Here is a 17,414-nt window from a genome sequence, read left to right on the forward strand (position 1 = left end):
CGTCAGAGGCCGCGGTCTTCAAACTTTGCACCTGCCCGGCCCCGGGGACCCCGCTCCAGAAACTCGGGGAACGGAATGGGGCGGGGAGCGGGCTGCAGCGCCGCACTTCCCAGCATGCAGCAGGCGCCGCCGCGGAGCCGGGCGTTGGGAGGGCGGGGGGCAGTGGGGGGCTGACAGGCGGCGGACTACCATTCCCGTCATGCAGCGGCGCGGGGAGGCCATTGGTGGGCGGTTCCGCGGACGGTAGCCGGTTTGGCGGAACTGGCGGCGACGAAGGCGCCGAAGGATGGAGGCGGTGGTTTTCGTCTTCTCGCTCATCGATTGCTGCGCCCTCATCTTCCTTTCCGTCTATTTTGTATCCTTGCCACTCGTCTGCTGTCCTGCCTGGGACTCCGTCCGCCGCCCCGTGGCGTGGCGTGGCGTGGCGGGCTCGGGCCCGGGCCCGGCTCGGGGGAGCCCCAGCCTCAGGGCTGAGCGGCCGCGGGCAGGGGAAGGTGGGGGGCTGCCCGCAGCCGCCGCGGAGCCGGGGTGCGCGCGAGCAGAGCCGGCCGTGGCCCGCTCCAGGGCAGGGCGGACTGCGTGGGTGGGGGGGTGCCGGGGTGGGTGTGTCGGGCGGAGGAGTGAGGGAGCCCCCGCGCGGTTCCGATCTCTTGATTTCCTGGGTCCGGGCTTTGGCCGCGGTGGGGTGGGGTCTCCCTGGCTGGGCCCCCTCCCCGCCCAAGTCCTATGTGCAGCCTAACCGGGGATGATTCATTGCCTCGGTCCCCGTCCCTCGGCGCTGTTCGGGGAGAAAGGTTAGGCTTCCCCAGGAGCTTTTTTTTTTTTTTTTTTTTTGCGGGGAATCTTAAGTGTGGAGCCCGGCATCGTGGGCACTGGACACCCCGTCGGGCTGATCCCGGCTGGGAGCCCAGCCTCCCTTCGGCTGATCCAGTGCTAGGGAGCCGTCTTGTCATTCCCTTTAACATCCATCCCCCTCCTTTGTTCTCCTGAGTATTGCAGCCCAGGCATTTCCCACCCCAAGCAAGACTGGGTTCATTTCTAGACGCGAACTCTGCTTTGGAATAACGTCCTTTTCTGGATGTGTTATGTTAAAACTTCTTGAAAAAGCAGTTTCGAAGAAATGTTATATCTATAAATACACTATTGCTTAACTGCCTCTATCCTTTTTGCAAGTACTTTCAACATGCTAAAAGTGTTTTACAAAACCAGGCCCATTTGAAATTGGCTACAAGTCTCATGGAGATTTCATATTTATTCTTTCACGTGTTTATGCAAGGCAGAAAGTAGTTATTGAAGCTTAGGACAGAGCTAAGGAGGCACTTCAGGACCTTGAAAAGAAACAAACTCTCAGCTCCAGAACACCAGTCTTATTAACAGTATTGCATAATAATGCCACATCACATTGTGATTAAAATTAAACTGCAATCTGCTTCCTATTCTATAGTGCCTGGAACATAATAAAGTACATACTCAGTAATTGTCGAATAAATGAACAAACGGCTTAGAAATTAATGTTCTTTCCCACCCTTTTTTTGTGAGACTTTAGGTCATGAATTTTTAGCCTTTTTTGGTGTCATGAACCCTTTTGTCAGTCTGCTGAAACATGTGGACCCTTTCTCAGAACAATATTTTTAAATGCCTATGATCATAAAGGAAACCATTTGCATTGAAATATAGTTAGCAAAATATTTTTTTTAAAGTTCATGGATGCCAAATTAAGAATCCTCATTGTTTAGACAGAATTAAACCTTCAGTTTGTTAGAACATACTGCCTTTTGGTTATCCTACAGCAGTTTTAAAATTCTTTTAAAATTGATAACTTTTGTTTTGACACAAAACAACCCCAAAGCTCCAAGGATGAACAAAACAACCTCTCCACCTCCCCCCACCCCCCCAGTGCTTTTCTCCAATGCAGTTAAGCAAAATCACCCAAAAGAGTGTTTGTAACTGATAGTGCTTATCACTTTTCGATAGAATGGTGAGCATGAAAGTCAGAATGTTGGAGGTTAAGGAGACAAGGACATTGAGGAAATGGAGGAAAGGGGTATATATATGCTGAATAATCCCATTTCTTTTTAATTTTTAAAATAGGTGTTAACTTTTACTACTTTTATAATTTCATTTTGTATCTTTTTAATCTCCCTGTTTTCCACATTGTGTTACATTTGGGGGACCCAGATGTAGAAATAAGGAATACTGGTAGGGCTATCCATGAATGTCATTGGTTGAAAAGGGAATAAGGATAAAACAAATAAAAAATTTAAGTTGTTTTAATAATCTGACTTTAATGTTCTTTGGTAAAGAAATAGCAAAACTTTTTATCTGGTCAAACCTCATTCTTCCCTTGAGCAATGTGGGTTGTATACGTAGTCATTTTCTGAGGCTTTAAAATGAAATCAGTGTTGTATTATTAGAGAACAAATTTAATGGTTCCTTATCTTGGTCTTCAGATAATCACATTATCTGATTTAGAATGTGACTACATCAATGCTAGGTCTTGTTGCTCAAAATTAAACAAGGTAAGACTTTAAAAATGTATCTTCTAATATTCTCATCAATAGGAATGTAGTCAGCTCCCAATTTCCTGCACCAACGAAGGGGAACAGTTGACTTTAGAATACTTGTTCTTTAAGTTTGAATTATGGCTGTAATATATTCAAAATAATAACAGGAAGACAGTAGGCCAGAATGAACCCAAGCTTTCAGAATTAAAAAAAATATTCCAAGGACAATAAAGAACTTAAAAAAGTATGTTTGATGTAAAGATACCAGGGAAGGGCTCAATCTGCTCCTTGGGGTAGATAATATAATAATGCTACCAAATGCAAAAGAGGAGGGAAACTAAATACTCAGCTAGTCTGCTTTCACCTTCTCAGTTGAGAAAAAGGATCCTCAAACTGATAGCGTAGGACACACTTGGTGAAGAAGAAACTGAAACTCAAGGCAAGCAACTAGATAGTAAGAAAGCACACTGAGCTACTTTAAATGACTTCAAAGAATCATGGAATCTTAGAGTTTGAAGGAATCTCAGCAGTCTTCTAGTCCAGGCTACATCTGAAGCATGAATCTGTACTATAGTCTCCCTGACATGGGATCATCTGGCTGCAGCTTGGACACATCTGATGAGAGGAAACAGAACTATTCTCTCACCCCCTCAAAGAGATCCCCATCTCATTTTGGGGCAGCTCTTAATTCTGAAGACCTTGTTTCTTACTTGAACCAAAATTTGTCACTCCCTAGTTCTGGTTCAGTTCTCTGGAGCCAAGCAGAACAAAAGTGATCTCTGTTCTCCATAAAAATATCCCAAAGAAGTCCTGTCTTAGGTGATCTACATCAACAAAGAACTAGATGAAATTGTAGAGTCGCTCAGAATCGTGAAAAATGTGAAATGTGTTAAGAGATGAAAATAGAAAAATGCTGATTTGTGGGGGAGGGGGAAAAGGAAGAATTGGATTCTCTAGAAGGTAGACTCTTGAGCTTGATGTTAATGCCTGGCAAAATACAGAGCTTTCGCAGGTGGTTTGTGAGAACTTAGAAGGTGAAATATGTAGGATAGTGGAGAGCACTGTACTTGGAATCAGGAGAACCCAGCTTTGTGACCTTAGCCAGGAGGTGGATTAACAGAGTGCTCGAATCTGTACCTCAGGAATATTAGTTAATGGGTAGATGTTAAACTGGAGAGAGGTCTTGCTACTGGTGTGCATGAATAGAGTGTCTTAAACTCTGACCTTTTCAACATTTTTATCAGTGATTTTCATGAAGCCATCAATGGCATGTATATCAGATTTGCAAATGATATGGAGCTGGGAGGGTTAGCTAAAATACAATGAATGACAGAATTTTTTAAAAAAAGGTGGATCCAGATTCTTTCAAGAGTGCCCAAATTTAACAAGATGAAATTTAATTGGTATTCTCAAATATTCAAATGGATATGTGAGCTCATTGATTCTGGAAACCCTCCCCACCCCCCCATACAGGTTGGACCGTACCCATGCCTGCCCATCCTGTGCTACTCTTGTCCATGACCTTATATAAATTTGCTATAGGGTGTGCAGTCAATATGTAGGAGGCCATCATTTCTTCTGACCCATGAACTGGAATTACGGTGCTTACAATAGGTTACAGTCATATAGTACTTTATAATTATAAAAACTTCCTTCAGAACAGTCCTGTGATATAGGTAGTATAGATATAAGTTCCGTTTTATAGCTGAGATAACTGAAGTTCAAAGAGGTTGTTACTTTGTCTCCTCTTACACAGATAGGTAAGTGGTAGGGTCCAGACTTCTAACTCCCAGTAATTTTCACTACACCAGGCTGTCTAAGATTCAAAGTTCTTAGATTCAAAAAGTTAACTTCATAAATATGGGATAGGAGAGATGTGTCGTAAAATCAGTTCATATAAAAAAGATTTAGGGGTTTTAGTTGACTGTAAATTCAATTAGAGTCATCAGTATGGTTTATCTGCTGAAAAACTCTAACATTAGGCTCCATGATGAGAAGTGTATTTCTCAGAATAAGGAAGGTATTTGTACAGCTGTTATCTCTGTTGGTGAGATCACATACAGTATATAGTATGTTCATTTCTAGGCGAGACATTTTAAGAGAGACATTGGACAAAACGAAAATCATCTGTAATGATGAAAGGACTTGGAACCAGGTCAGAGGAGGATTGTTTGAAGGAACTAGAGTTGTTTAGCCTGGAGAAGAGCAGGTTTAATGACAAACACTGTCCCTGTCTTCAGGTATTTGAAGGGTTGTCATATGGAAGTGGGGTTGAAGCTTACTCTGTGTAGCTCCAGAGGGCAGAACTAAAACAGTGGGTAGTAGTTACAAGGAGACACATTTCAGTAGAAAGAAGAACTTTTTAATAAGGCTATCCAAAGGGGGATGGCCTGACTCAAAAGGCAGTTGGGAGGGATCACAAAGGCCATTTAGTCCAAGCCTGAGGAATTGAGGCAGAGAGTCGTTAAGTGACTTGCCCAAAATCACACAGTTAACAAGCAGAGCCTGGATTAACCCCAGGCCTTCTGACTCTAAAGCCGGTGCTTGTCACTGGAAGATTCAAGCAAAGGCTAGATGACTGTCAAGGGTACCCATGCGTGAGGTAAGAGATGAGAAGGGCACCAGGTGGCTTCTGAGTTTCCTTCCATCTCACAGATTTGGTTGGTTCTGACATTGCTCAATACTTGATGTAATAAAATGCCGCTAGGAATGGAAAAAAATCTGTCTCTTCAGCTCCTCCTTTTTCCCCCTTTCATTTCCCCCCACATTTACAGCAAAGGCTGAGGAAACCTGAGGAAAGCAGCTCTCTTTCTCCAGTCTGTGTTTCCTTCACCTTGGAGTCTCATCTTCTGTGGCTGAGGATGATAACTGAAAAGGCAGACACCCTCTTAGTGATACTACTATTATGATACCTCTTTGAAAGGAAACACACACACACACACACACACACACACACACACACACACACACACACACACACACAAAACACTTAAAGGTAGGGATGCTGGAGCCATTTTAAAATTGTTTAGCATGAGTATTTACATCTCAGAAGTTGGCAAATAATACAAATCAGTGCTTGATTTACTGTTGTTGATTGTCTAGACTAAAGAAAGTGAGGAGAAAGGAGAAAATATTAACAATGCAGATTAAGTTTACAAATCTGTCCTTTGTACTCCACTACCCACTTCCTTGTTAAACATCTATCAGCACACTGCAGTTTACAGGCCATACGTTGAGTTTATATATAATTCAGATTTGGGAGAAAAAAATTCAGCTGCTGTCAGACTAAAATAGTGGGCATTTTTGTTTAAGAGATTCCCTTCAGGAAGCTGAGGCAACATCACCTTTAATTTAGCCAGAGTTTTATTTTTTTTTTCATAAATTTGTTTATTTTTAGTTTTCAGCATTCACTTCCATAATTTAAATTTTCCCCACCCCTCCTCCCTTCCCCAAGATGCAGAATTTTATTTTGGTAAAAATAATTTGAATTGCAGAAACTAAATATAAGTAAGTGAAACAATTGGTATTAGTTCCTCCTGGGGGAAGGATGGATCTATGCTTTGTGCATAAAAGGTGTTAAATACATACTTGACTTTTTAAAAAACATTTTTATGTGTATTTTCCATTTTTTTCTACTGATATTTCTCTTGCCCACGATAGAAATAAAACAAAATTTTAAAGTTGAATTTTTAATTAATTGTATCTTAATTACCTAGTAGTAATAGTTATTGAATTCTTTCAAATAAATTATTTCTTGTTAGTTGAGTGGCACTTTTTTCGTTTAGTGTGTAGGATGTTTTGTAGGTTTTTCTTTCTTTTTTTGAGGGGGGAAGGCATGGCAATTGGGGTTAAATGACTTGCCCAAAGTCACACAGCTAGTAATTGTGTCAGGTGTCTGAGGCTGGATTTGAACTCAGGTCCTTCTGACTCCAGGGGCAGTGCTCTACTCACTGCTCTACCTAGCTGCTCCTTTTTTCTTTCTTTTCTTTTTTTGAACCTAACTCTGTCATACAGAATAACTATTTCTGCTAGCTTTATGTCATTTAAGGATTTGAAAAGGATACTATCTATACCTTCCATTGATAAGAATATTAAGCAGCATACAACCAAGCATACATTCCTTTGAACTCCATTGGAGAGCACCTTCCAAGTTGATATCAAATGATTAGTGACTATCTTTTTGGTCTAGCCTTTCAGCCAGTTCAGAATTCATATAACTAGAGGGACATATACCCCATCTCTCTCCATAATTTTCCTAAGAATAGCCTGAGATATGTATTCAGATACTTCACTAAAGACTAAACAGCATTACACTATTTAAAGAAAAGAAAATAAGGCTAGTATAAATAAAATTACTGACTGCTGAACTAAATTATACATTTGCTAGTAGTTTGAAAGTTTGACTACACTTTCAGAAAATGTGAAAGAAGGAAGTATCTTATGGTTTGTCCCTAGAGAGTAACTTACCCAGTGGGAGGATTTGGTTGATTGGGAGTTATTTTAATATTCCATTTTGTTTAGCTTATTAAAATACATTATTAAAAATGATAAAACATAAGGTAATACAAAACATTTTATTAGGTCCTTCTGTTCCCACATCCTCTGCTCCCCCTTCCCCCCATTCAGAGCCAACCATAATAGTTGTCAGTGCATGAAAAATGGAATTATAAGTGAAGGAAACTAAAATTGTGTTACCATGTTAGCGTAGTAATGTAATCTTAAATTTAAGTCCTGGTTTTGCCACTGCCTCTCTGCTCTTCCAAGTGTTTACTTTAAGCTTTATTCAGTATTTAGGTTTATATCCTTCCTTGAGTTGAATGGTTGTCTCCACAAGAATGTTGTGTTTGTAAAGTACATTGAGGCTTCTGGTCGAAAGGCCGTATGGAGATGTCAGTGGTTGCAGGCATAGTGGGTACTGAGCAGGCCTTGCAGCCAGGACCACCTGAATTCAAGCCTTACCTCTGATATCCACACTGTGTGAACTTGGACATGTTATTTTTCAGTGCTGTAGGCCAGAGGCAGCAAATGTGGGGCCAGAGTCTGGCTAGAAACAGATTAAAATGTAATTGAGACATGTTTAGCAAAATAAATAAAAATACAATAAAACATAGATAATATCACATTTAAAACTAAGTTACTCTGCAGGTCCAGGGACCCTCATGTATGGATTAGTGGCCCCTGGTTCCATTTGAGTTTGACACCTCTACTCTGAGCAACTCTTTAAAAACCAGAAGTTGTATGGAAGGTACCGGCTGGCCTGTGTGGTAGAAGTTTCTTACCAGGAGCTCCTTATGCCACTGAAATTATGGTTCAGTTCCTGTCTGTTTCCAGCTGTAGTACCCTAATTTGTGTTCATGTAGTTTTTTTTTTTTTCATAAAGCACAGAGATTGAAATAAAAAGTAAACCAGACTCCCCCCACCCCCATCCCCTTTTCAGTCAAGGCTTCCAATGTGTGTGATAAAATCAAACATGAAATTTAAAACAACCTTGAATTGGTCACATAGGCAATAAATTGGTTGCACAGGCAGGTGAAGCTGCTTGGAGATCTGAGGCATCTAACCTTGGGTAAAGTTGTCCCAAGGTCTCAGCATGGAGGTTTTTTACTCTCATAGACTTGGCTGCAAGTAATATGAACAAAATGTAAAATGTGCTTCCTTTCTTTTCAGTGGGTGGTCCCGGAATTGATTGGCCACACTATTGTTACTGTATTAATGCTTATTTCATTGCACTGGTTCATCTTTCTCCTCAACTTGCCTGTTGCTACCTGGAATATATATCGGTGAGTACAGCACATTTAGTTATTTCATTAGGGCAGGTTTTTTGGCCTAGAGTAGTAAAAATGAGGGTGTACTAAGTCACATTTGAAAGTTAGCCAAAATATTTATTGTACTTTTTAAAAAATGGCCTATTCTTTTTTTTTTTTGGAGGGGGGAAGGCAGGGCAATGGGGGTTAAGTGACTTACCCAAGGTCACACAGCTAGTAAGTGTGTTGAGTGTCTGAGGTCGAATTTGAACTCGGGTCCTCCTGACTCCAGGGCCGGTGCTCTACTCACTGCACCACCTAGCTGCCCCTGGCCTACTCTTAATAAGGAGTTATTGGATAATATAGTAAATGAAAGAAAGATTATTACTTCTGTAACATGTACTTCAGAGTGGAGAAAATAGCTGTTTTCAAGATTCTCTTTTGGCAGGAAAGGCATAAATTTATGTTGTAAATATTTTTTCAAGTCTGTAATATTTAGGTATTATAAATTTGAAAAATGCTTTTTCATTCAGTATTTAAAAAGTTTTCAAACTGACTGAAAATGTTAGGTTTTTTGTTGCATTTAATATCTATAGGCATGGATTAGTCCAAACCACAGATCATTGCAGATTATGTATTACAATATGGAAATTAGATAACTGTAACAATTACTAAAGTCTTGACTTAAACATATAGTTTTGTTCCAATACAGCAAATTGGAAATACCCTCATAGTTCTATGAACATACAGAATACTTTCTAATTTGAAAAGAACTCTGAAATAACAAACAGGCTTAAAACGTTATTTGTTTTGGTAGTAGTTTAGTGCTTTTGGAAACTTTTAGCTTTTTTCTTTTGTATTTTACGTGATCAATTGACTGAGTGTTGCTTTCCTATTTTAAGAAGTCTTTTCTTTCCACTTATATTGTTACTCCTTTAGTTAAGACTCTCTTCACTCAAAAATTAGTATCTTTTGTTTTGAAATCATCTTCAGATCTCTTCTTCCCTCATTCAGAGAGCCATGCCTCGTAACAAAGAAGAAAAAAGGGGAAAAAAAAGTTTCTGCAAAACTAACATATCATTTGAGTCTGAAAATATATGCAATATTTATACCCTTGGGAGGTACATTTTCTCATCTCATTTTTCAGGCCAAGTATATTGTTATATGTCTAATAGATAGTGATCGGTTTGATATATTTTTTGTTTATTTACATTGTTGCAGTTACAAAACGTGTTTATTATTTTTTGGTACTGCTTACTTCATTTTGTATTATGTATTTTCATGCTTCTCTGTATTCTTATTTGTCCTTTCTTATAGCATAGTAACATTTCATTACATCTGCGCACCGCAATTTGTTAACTTTTTACCGTTTGGTGGGCACCTACTTTCTTTCTGATTCTTTGCTATCACAAAAAAGTGATATAATGAATATTTTGATGTAAATGAGACTTTTCATTCTATTTTTGCCTTCCATGGGGCATAGATGTAGCAGCGGCATGTATGGCTTAAAAGTGTCTGGACATTTGAGTCACTTTTTCAACGTAATTCCAACTTGCTTTCTAGAATCGTTGGATTAATTCACAGCTCCACCAGCAGAGTACTGATGGGCTTGTTTTCCCACAGTCCCTCCAACATTGTAGTATACCTATCAATTGATATCTTTGTGAATTTGATGGTGAGATAAAATCTCAAGTGATATTTTGATTTGCATTTTTTAAAATTATTAGTGAGTTAGAGCTGTTTCATGGTTGTTAATAATTTGTAGTTCTTATTTTAAGAATTGTTTGTTAAAAACTTTTGACTTCTTATCCATTGGAGAGTGGCTCTTGATTATAATACGTGTGTGTGTGTGTATTCATGTTAATTCCATTTACATCTTGGATATCAGGCTCTAATCAAGAATATTTTTTGTAAAGATTTTTTTTCCCATTCAGCGATTTCCCTTCTTATTCTTATTGCATTGATTTTGTTTGGTTAAGAATTCTCTTGTTACCCACAGTTGTTAGTGATAAAGTTTTTCTCTTTTTTTTGGTGTATGTGATATGACCTTTTTATATTTTTAAGGTTTCTGTTTGGGATTTGTTATGATATATGATATAAATGCTGGCCTATGTTTTTGAGGGTTTTTTGGTTTTGTTTTTGCCAGTCGTGGCCAAATAGGGAATTAATCTCTAGGTAGTTTATGTTCTTGGTTTATTGAACACTGGGTCATTGAGGTTAGTTATTTCTGATTCCCACTTATCTAATTTGTTCCACTGATCTTCTCGTGTATTTTTTTTAACTGGTACCATAATGTTTTGATGGTTGCTGCTTATAATATATTTTAGATCTCGCCCCTTCATTTCTACTTTTTGTCATTATTCCTTGGAGAATTTAGACCTTTTGTTCCTACAAATGACTTTTGTTATTATTTTGTCAAGCTCTATAAAGTATTTTTTTAGTAGTTTGATTGGCATAATACTAAATCTGTAAATTAGAAAATTACTTTTTATCTGTCAGTCTTTTTAAAAAAGAAGGCAGATAGACTTAAGCAGAATCAACATGTTTATGTCTCATAGATCCACCTACTGACCTTGAACTTGGTGCTAGATAAATCAAGACTTCACTACTTCTAAAGTGCTGTCTCATTCTGACTATAACACACTGTATGAGAACTACAGTGGGAACTGAAATCTTTATTCTCTAGGTCTTGCGTATACTCTTAACTAACCACAAACCATACCATCAGGAGCTTACTGCATGCAAGTGCTTACTTATCTTATTGGAAACTCAAACATACACGGAAGAAATTAAGAGGTCTGAAGTAGCCACCTTTGTACTTACAGTTAGATTGCAACAGAAGAAGGCGCTCCCCTTGGTTGCTTTTGGCTGTCAAGTCCAAAGACCGCCCCCCCCCTTCCTTGTAATTACGTGAGGACAGAATATAAGTATATGTGTTTGAAGGATAGGTTCTGTAAGAATACTTCAAAAATAACTTCCTCCTCAGTTTGTCAATCAAGTGTTTATTAAACATCTGCTATGGACAAAGCTTTACACCAAACACTGTGGGGAGACATGAAAAATTATGAAATGTAGTTCCTGGCCACAAGGACCTCATTTCTGGAAACAAGATATAAGTACATGGAAAATTAAATAATAACACAAGCATGAAATAGATGTCCCAAGAAAGTACACTACTTATTGCCAAATAAGTGGTATTGTCAGTATATGGAATGAGAGAGGATGAGATCATCATGTCACCTCAGCACAGCCTTGAAGAATAAATAGGATTTAGGCATGTCATAAGCAAAACACAGAGGCAGGAAATTGTCTAAGATCATATTTTTATAAAGAAGAATAATGGAAGAGAAAACTGGAAAGGTAGTAGATAGTATTTACGTAGCACTTTAAGATTTCCAAAGCACTTTACAAGTATCTCACTTTATCCTCACAACAGACCTGGGAAGTAGGTGCCACTATTATTCCCATTTTTCAGATGGGGAAACTCAGGCAGACAGCAGTTAAATGACTTGCCTACCATCTCACACCTAGCTGACTGAGGCTGAATTTGAACTTGGGTCTTCCTGACTCCAGGTCTAGTGCTTTATCTACTCTTCCTTCTAACTGCCTAGGTAGGTGATGGATTTGTTGTAGAGTTCCAAGTGAAGGAGTTTGACCTTAATCCTTTAGGTTTGTCATGTCAGACTCAAATAGGAGCCACTAAACTAAAAATGGGAGTCACTAAAGCGTACATAAGAATCCCTGAAGGCCACATATTAGCTGAGAAAATTTCATATTGATATCATCTATGTTATATTATATTTCTGTGTATTTTGTCACGTATTTCCCAATTATATTTTAATCTGATCTGGGCTGCACTCAAGAGTGTTGTGGGCTGTGTGCTTGACACTTAGGCTTTAGGCAATGGACTGCTGTTCTTCCCAGGAAGAGGGAGAGACACTGAGTCCAAGAGCCCTATGGGAGTTCCCTCCTATAAGGGACTAAAGGAACAGCTACGTGAATTTCAGACTAGAAGACGCTTATTTGGGGGAGAGATAATTAATGGGATCATAGATTTGCAGCTAGAAGGGACTTCAGAGGCTATTGAGTTCAGTCCCCTTATTTCACAGTTGAGGAAACAGGCCAAGGGAGTTGGTCATTTGACTTACTTGCGCTCATAGTAGTGAGCTTCAGAGGCAAGATTCGAGCCCATGTCTATCCTTTGACTCTTTCTCATGCTTCCTTAATCGTAGTTTCTTCCTTCTGAGACTACCCCTAACTTACCCTGTCAGTATCTTGTTTGTTGACAGTTGTTTGCATGCTGTCTCCTCTTGTTAGACTATGAGCTCCTTGAGAGCAGGGACTGTTTGTTTTTCTTTGGGGTTTTTTGCCTTTCTTTGTATCCTTAGTGCTTAGCGCGATGCCTGGCATGTAGTAGATGCTTCATAAATGCTAGCTGACTGATAAGAATGTTCACCCTTTATATGCAATTAGTTGCCAGATCTTGTTGATTTTACCTCCACAATATGTCTCCCAAAACCAGCTCACCTGGCTTCCAAATGATATGATAGGAGTCATCTTTCCTCACTTACACCTTATATCCAAATTTGGACAGGTTTTGGTGCTAATGCAGGTACTTGGGAATAATGGAGGGCTCTCATGGCTGTCAACGCGTTTGCTCTCATGCTGTTTTACCAGTGCTCTGCATTGGCAACGACTGGGAACTAAGTTTCGTTGTACAGTTCCAAGTGAAGGAGTTCTATAGAAGCACTGTACGTTACTTCCCAGAATTTTCTGTCTTGTGCTACTTTTGTCCCAGTTACTCTAGTTTAGGCCCTTATCACCTCTTACCTGGATCATTACAATAACCTTCTAATTGGTCTCCTTGCCTTTAGCCCCTCCTGTTTCTATCTCATCCTCCACATGGCTGCCAAGATATACCTACACCATGGATCTGCTAATGTGAAGAGGCTGTACAGGCTCGCTCTTTTGTGTAGAATAAAATACAGACTCTTTTGATTGGCTTTTCACTGTGGCTTGAGTCAGCCTTTTCAGGCTTCCTGTCACAACAAGGCTTTGCCCTGCCTTTCAAAGCTTATCACACGTTACTGTCCTTCATCATTCTATGTGCCAGCCAGATTGGCCCACTTGTATTCTCTGTACCTGATACCGAAGCCTGTGTCACCATGCCTTTGCACAGGCTGTCATGTCTGGAGTGAACCTTCTTCACCTCTGCCTCTGAGAATCCCTTGCTGCTTTCAAAGTTCAGCTGAAGTACGTCATCCTATAGGAAGCTTATCCTGATATCGCTAATTGTTACTGCCCTTGCCTCAGAAATTACTCTGTATGTAATTTGTATTGAATTTTCTATATATAAGTGTTTCCTCCCAATAGAATGTAAGCTCTTTCAGGACAGGCCCTGTTTTGTTTTTGTCTTTGTATTTTTCTTCTATTAACCCTATACACTTATTCTATATTAATCTTCTTTAAAACATCATTTTTATCGTATTACCTCCTATAAAACCTTCAATTTAATTCAGTAATTCATTAAATTCTATTACTGTGCAAGGTACTGAGGTTACTTTTTCTGATGGAGTACATGAAGGAGGGGGACAATGAGAACATATTATTTGGAGTTGGAAGGGCCTATAGAGATAATCAAAAAGAACATAAGACTGAGGACTGAACCTTGGGAAGTGGGAAGAAGCAGAGCCATGAAATAAGATAGTTATACTTTTATTAGAAATGTTAGGATAGTGTGTGTGTATGTATGTATATATATGTGAATGTATACATACACGTATATATGTATTTATAATAGTAATAGCCAATGTTTATATAGTGCTTTAAGCCTTGTGAGATGCTTTACATATATTATCTTATTTGACCCTCATTACAATTCTATGAGGTAGGTGTTATTTTACAGATTAGGAAATTCAAGTACAAAGTGGAGTGAGATTTGAACTCAAGTATTCCCCTCTCCAAGTGCTGTATTCACTATCCCAACCTGCCTGAGACTGAATTTGAACACAGGTTTAGCCACTTATACACTTTGATCATATTAAAAGACTGAAATGAGGAATCATGAGTATGAAAATAATTACTTTTCATGATGTTGTTTTTAAAATCTATTTTAATTTGATTGACTTGTAGTCAGTGGGTATATTGCTGTTTGGGTTCTTTATGTTCTTCATATTTTAATTTTTTATGACATAGTAAAATACCATATTCTGTTAAGCCATTCTACAGTCAGTGGACACATAATTTGTTTCTTCATTCCCTTCTTCCCTTATAGTTTCGGTAGTAATATTTTTGTTCGGGTAGATTGACTTTTCCTATTAGCAATTTCTTTCCTGTGTATTCCTAGTAATTGGATCAGTTGGTCAGTGAGTATGAACATTTTTAATTCTTTTAACTCCCAGGTTCATTATGGTGCCAAGTGGGAACATGGGAGTGTTTGATCCTACAGAGATACACAACCGAGGGCAGTTGAAGTCACACATGAAGGAAGCCATGATCAAGCTTGGTTTTCATTTGCTTTGTTTCTTTATGTACCTTTATAGGTAAGTCTAATATCACTGGAGTTTTCCTGTATGCTGGGGAATTTTACTTTCTTAATGTTCAATATAGTAGAGCACAGATGATTTTTGCATTGATACCGAAAGCAAAGGTGACTGGTAGAGATCACTTGTATTTCTTTTAGCTGTGCAGAGTTATCATTGTCTTTGTATCTATATCCCAAATTTTTATTTAGCTTGTTTGGAACCAATGAACTTTCAACATTAAAATTCTATTCATCAGTTAAGAATTAAACCCATTATTCTTATGCTCCTATATCTGTGAGTTTTCCCTTCATGACAAAGTCGCTGAATTCTGTGTCCTGTGCAGAATTCATAGTGCTGTTGGCGCCAGCAACATTGGCCCAGTTTGGCATCCGCAAGACAAACTCCCGCTCATCCAGTTTCCAAATGGTCCTCATGTTATATCCAGATTGCAAACAATTGGGAATGATGGGCCCTCAGGAGGGAATCATCAGAAACTGAGCAGAAACATCTACAGAAACCCTACATAGTTCTTAAAATTTCAAACATGAAATCCTTTCCTGTGTCTTCCCTGTTACTATTATGTGCTTCCACCTTCATTCTCCAGGATAAGGGAATGAAAGAATCTTATGTGTGTATTTGGATAAACTACTTCATTTGGCTTGTGAAAAACATTCTTTATGACTCTGGAAATTAGAATAGGGTATTGTTTCAAAACTTATGAGGCTTGTTTCTTTTTTAGGTAAACAAAGGAAATACATTAGGAACAGCATGGATTGAATATTAAGTAGAATACTGGACTTAAAAGTCAGGAAGTCCTGGGTTGGAATTTTTCTAATCAAAACAGTATTACCTGCTAGGCTGTACAGATTCAAAGTAGGAATTCCATTGTGTAGTTGAGAGTGGTTGGACAACTCTTGTAGGTCCTCCTTAAACACATGTTAACAACAATCTCTTTTTTTTACAGTATGATTCTGGCTTTGATAAATGACTGAACCTGGAAGGAGATGCCTAAGTTGGAGTCTTACACTACAGTGAACAGTTGAGGAGCCAGACAGAGATGAGTTTAGTTCGTACCTAGAACCGTGTCCATTAAACAGTATATTTTTTTTCCTCTTTGGACAAAAAACCCCCAAAAAACTATTTTTGCTGTATTTTTACCACATAAAGTATTTAAAAAACATGAACTGAGTTTTTGTAGATTTGTTGTTCTCAGCCTCAGCCCTAGCCCACGTAATCAAGGCACCCATTTGATCTTCTCTTTGTTGAAAATTGTCATTTGTTGGAGGAATGGTACTATCATTGAAGAATTGCAAGCCAAAGAAATAAAGAATAAATATAACAAGAAAAGTTTCTTGGATTAGCAAAAATATCCTTAAGTTTACAGTGATAAGGCAAAGCTCACCATGTCAGTATTAGTCTGGCTAAAAGAAAATTAGTTCTTTCCCTATGATTCTACAATTTCATGTACTTAATATGCTTTAAAATTTGTAAGACATACAACCAAAGGTTTTTTCACATGAATGTTTTAAAAAATGACATCTCAAGAGAATTCTTACAGAAGTTATAAAACAGTGTTGAGCTGTTTAAAGATAGGACAAACACAAAGAGCAAAATTATAGCCAGGACATTTGATTAATTTATTTGCTTCATTCACAACTCCAGTTCCTTAAACAGTCTTAATGGCTTTTGCCAATTCTGAATTTGTATGTCATGGTTTGAAATCATTGAACCAGCATTCATTCTTTCTGATTTTTGATGGTTTTAGAGTAGGAATATTTATTTGGTAGAAGCCAACTGAATTGTAACCTGGGGATGGTTGTAGTTGGAATCAGTTTGAAGTCAAGCCTATTATTTTTTGTCTGAAGCCAAATAAACAATAACTAGTCTGGCTGGCTGCATTACCACTGCTCTAATACTTTCACAGCTACCCCATAGAAATTATATTTCATTACTCTAAATCAGTTGCAGCTGATAAGGGGAATTAACCACATCAGCACTACTTGCCAAATCTAGGTTACAGTGTGAATCTTTGCAATTGAGTGCATAGACAGAATGTGGTTGTGGCCTCCCCAAGAATATTAATCACCATCTGCCATTAGAGCTGAGCCGTCAAATGTGCTCAAGGTGTGTGATCATTAGAAGATTAAATGGGCTACCCTCTCATGCCCGTGTTAGATCCAGCCTTGGTGGAATATGGTGTTCTGGCAAGAGAGAAAAGGGGCTGTGAAGGGGTAGTGAATTCCTCAACAAGCAGGCCAGAAACATGGTCCTTGTAGATACACTGTATGCTTAGAACTTATCCCTTGTAGTAATCCTGTGGTCTGCCTGCTGGGTAAAAAATTGCAGAACTATTTTTAAAAATGCTATTTTCCTTGTACTACCCTTTCCCCCTTCCCTAATAAATCTCTTTACTTCGTAATTTTAAAATGAATTTTCCTCCTTTTATTGATCCAAATTAATTTCAGTTGTTTTAACTTTCAAAGTCTCATGCATTAGGTCTACCACCTCACTGGCACGAGCTTTTTTCCTTTAAGCAAAAGGCTTTTTTTTTTTTTTTGAGCAGCCCAGCTGTCAAGTTAGTCAAGGCTGGAAGTTTAACTGTGGGTCCAAATAAGGGAGGAGTAAGCATTAATTAATCTTAA

At 38.7% G+C, this 17,414-nt stretch overlaps 1 protein-coding gene across 2 annotated transcripts; it reads left to right on the forward strand.

The window, feature by feature from the left end:
- The first annotated feature begins 236 nt into the window (after positions 1 to 236).
- Positions 237 to 15,952, forward strand: CNIH4 (cornichon family AMPA receptor auxiliary protein 4). 2 transcript variants are annotated; one of them, XM_036753422.1, is made up of 5 exons: positions 237 to 355; positions 2,451 to 2,519; positions 8,172 to 8,284; positions 14,650 to 14,790; positions 15,737 to 15,952. In XM_036753422.1, exons 1-5 carry the CDS (start codon positions 287 to 289, stop codon positions 15,762 to 15,764), a joined length of 420 nt encoding a protein of 139 aa, XP_036609317.1. In that variant the 5' UTR covers positions 237 to 286; the 3' UTR covers positions 15,765 to 15,952. The 2 variants fall into 2 exon arrangements, with proteins under 2 accessions (XP_036609317.1, XP_036609318.1); XM_036753423.1 differs by lacking the exon at positions 15,737 to 15,952 and having other exon boundaries at positions 253 to 355; positions 14,697 to 14,790.
- The last annotated feature ends 1,462 nt before the right edge of the window (positions 15,953 to 17,414 follow it).

Source organism: Trichosurus vulpecula, chromosome 4, assembly GCF_011100635.1.
Source record: "Trichosurus vulpecula isolate mTriVul1 chromosome 4, mTriVul1.pri, whole genome shotgun sequence".
Taxonomy (NCBI): domain Eukaryota; kingdom Metazoa; phylum Chordata; class Mammalia; order Diprotodontia; family Phalangeridae; genus Trichosurus; species Trichosurus vulpecula.

What these genes read in the sequence shown, in the direction of transcription:
- CNIH4 (XM_036753422.1), top strand. Translation starts at nt 287, where the DNA reads ATGGAGGCGGTGGTTTTCGTCTTCTCGCTCATCGATTGCTGCGCCCTC. An exon ending in GTTGCTCAAAATTAAACAAG is followed by an intron (nt 2,520 to 8,171) that starts GTAAGACTTTAA and finishes CTTTCTTTTCAG; the next exon opens with TGGGTGGTCCCGGAATTGAT. An exon ending in GCTACCTGGAATATATATCG is followed by an intron (nt 8,285 to 14,649) that starts GTGAGTACAGCA and finishes TTTAACTCCCAG; the next exon opens with GTTCATTATGGTGCCAAGTG.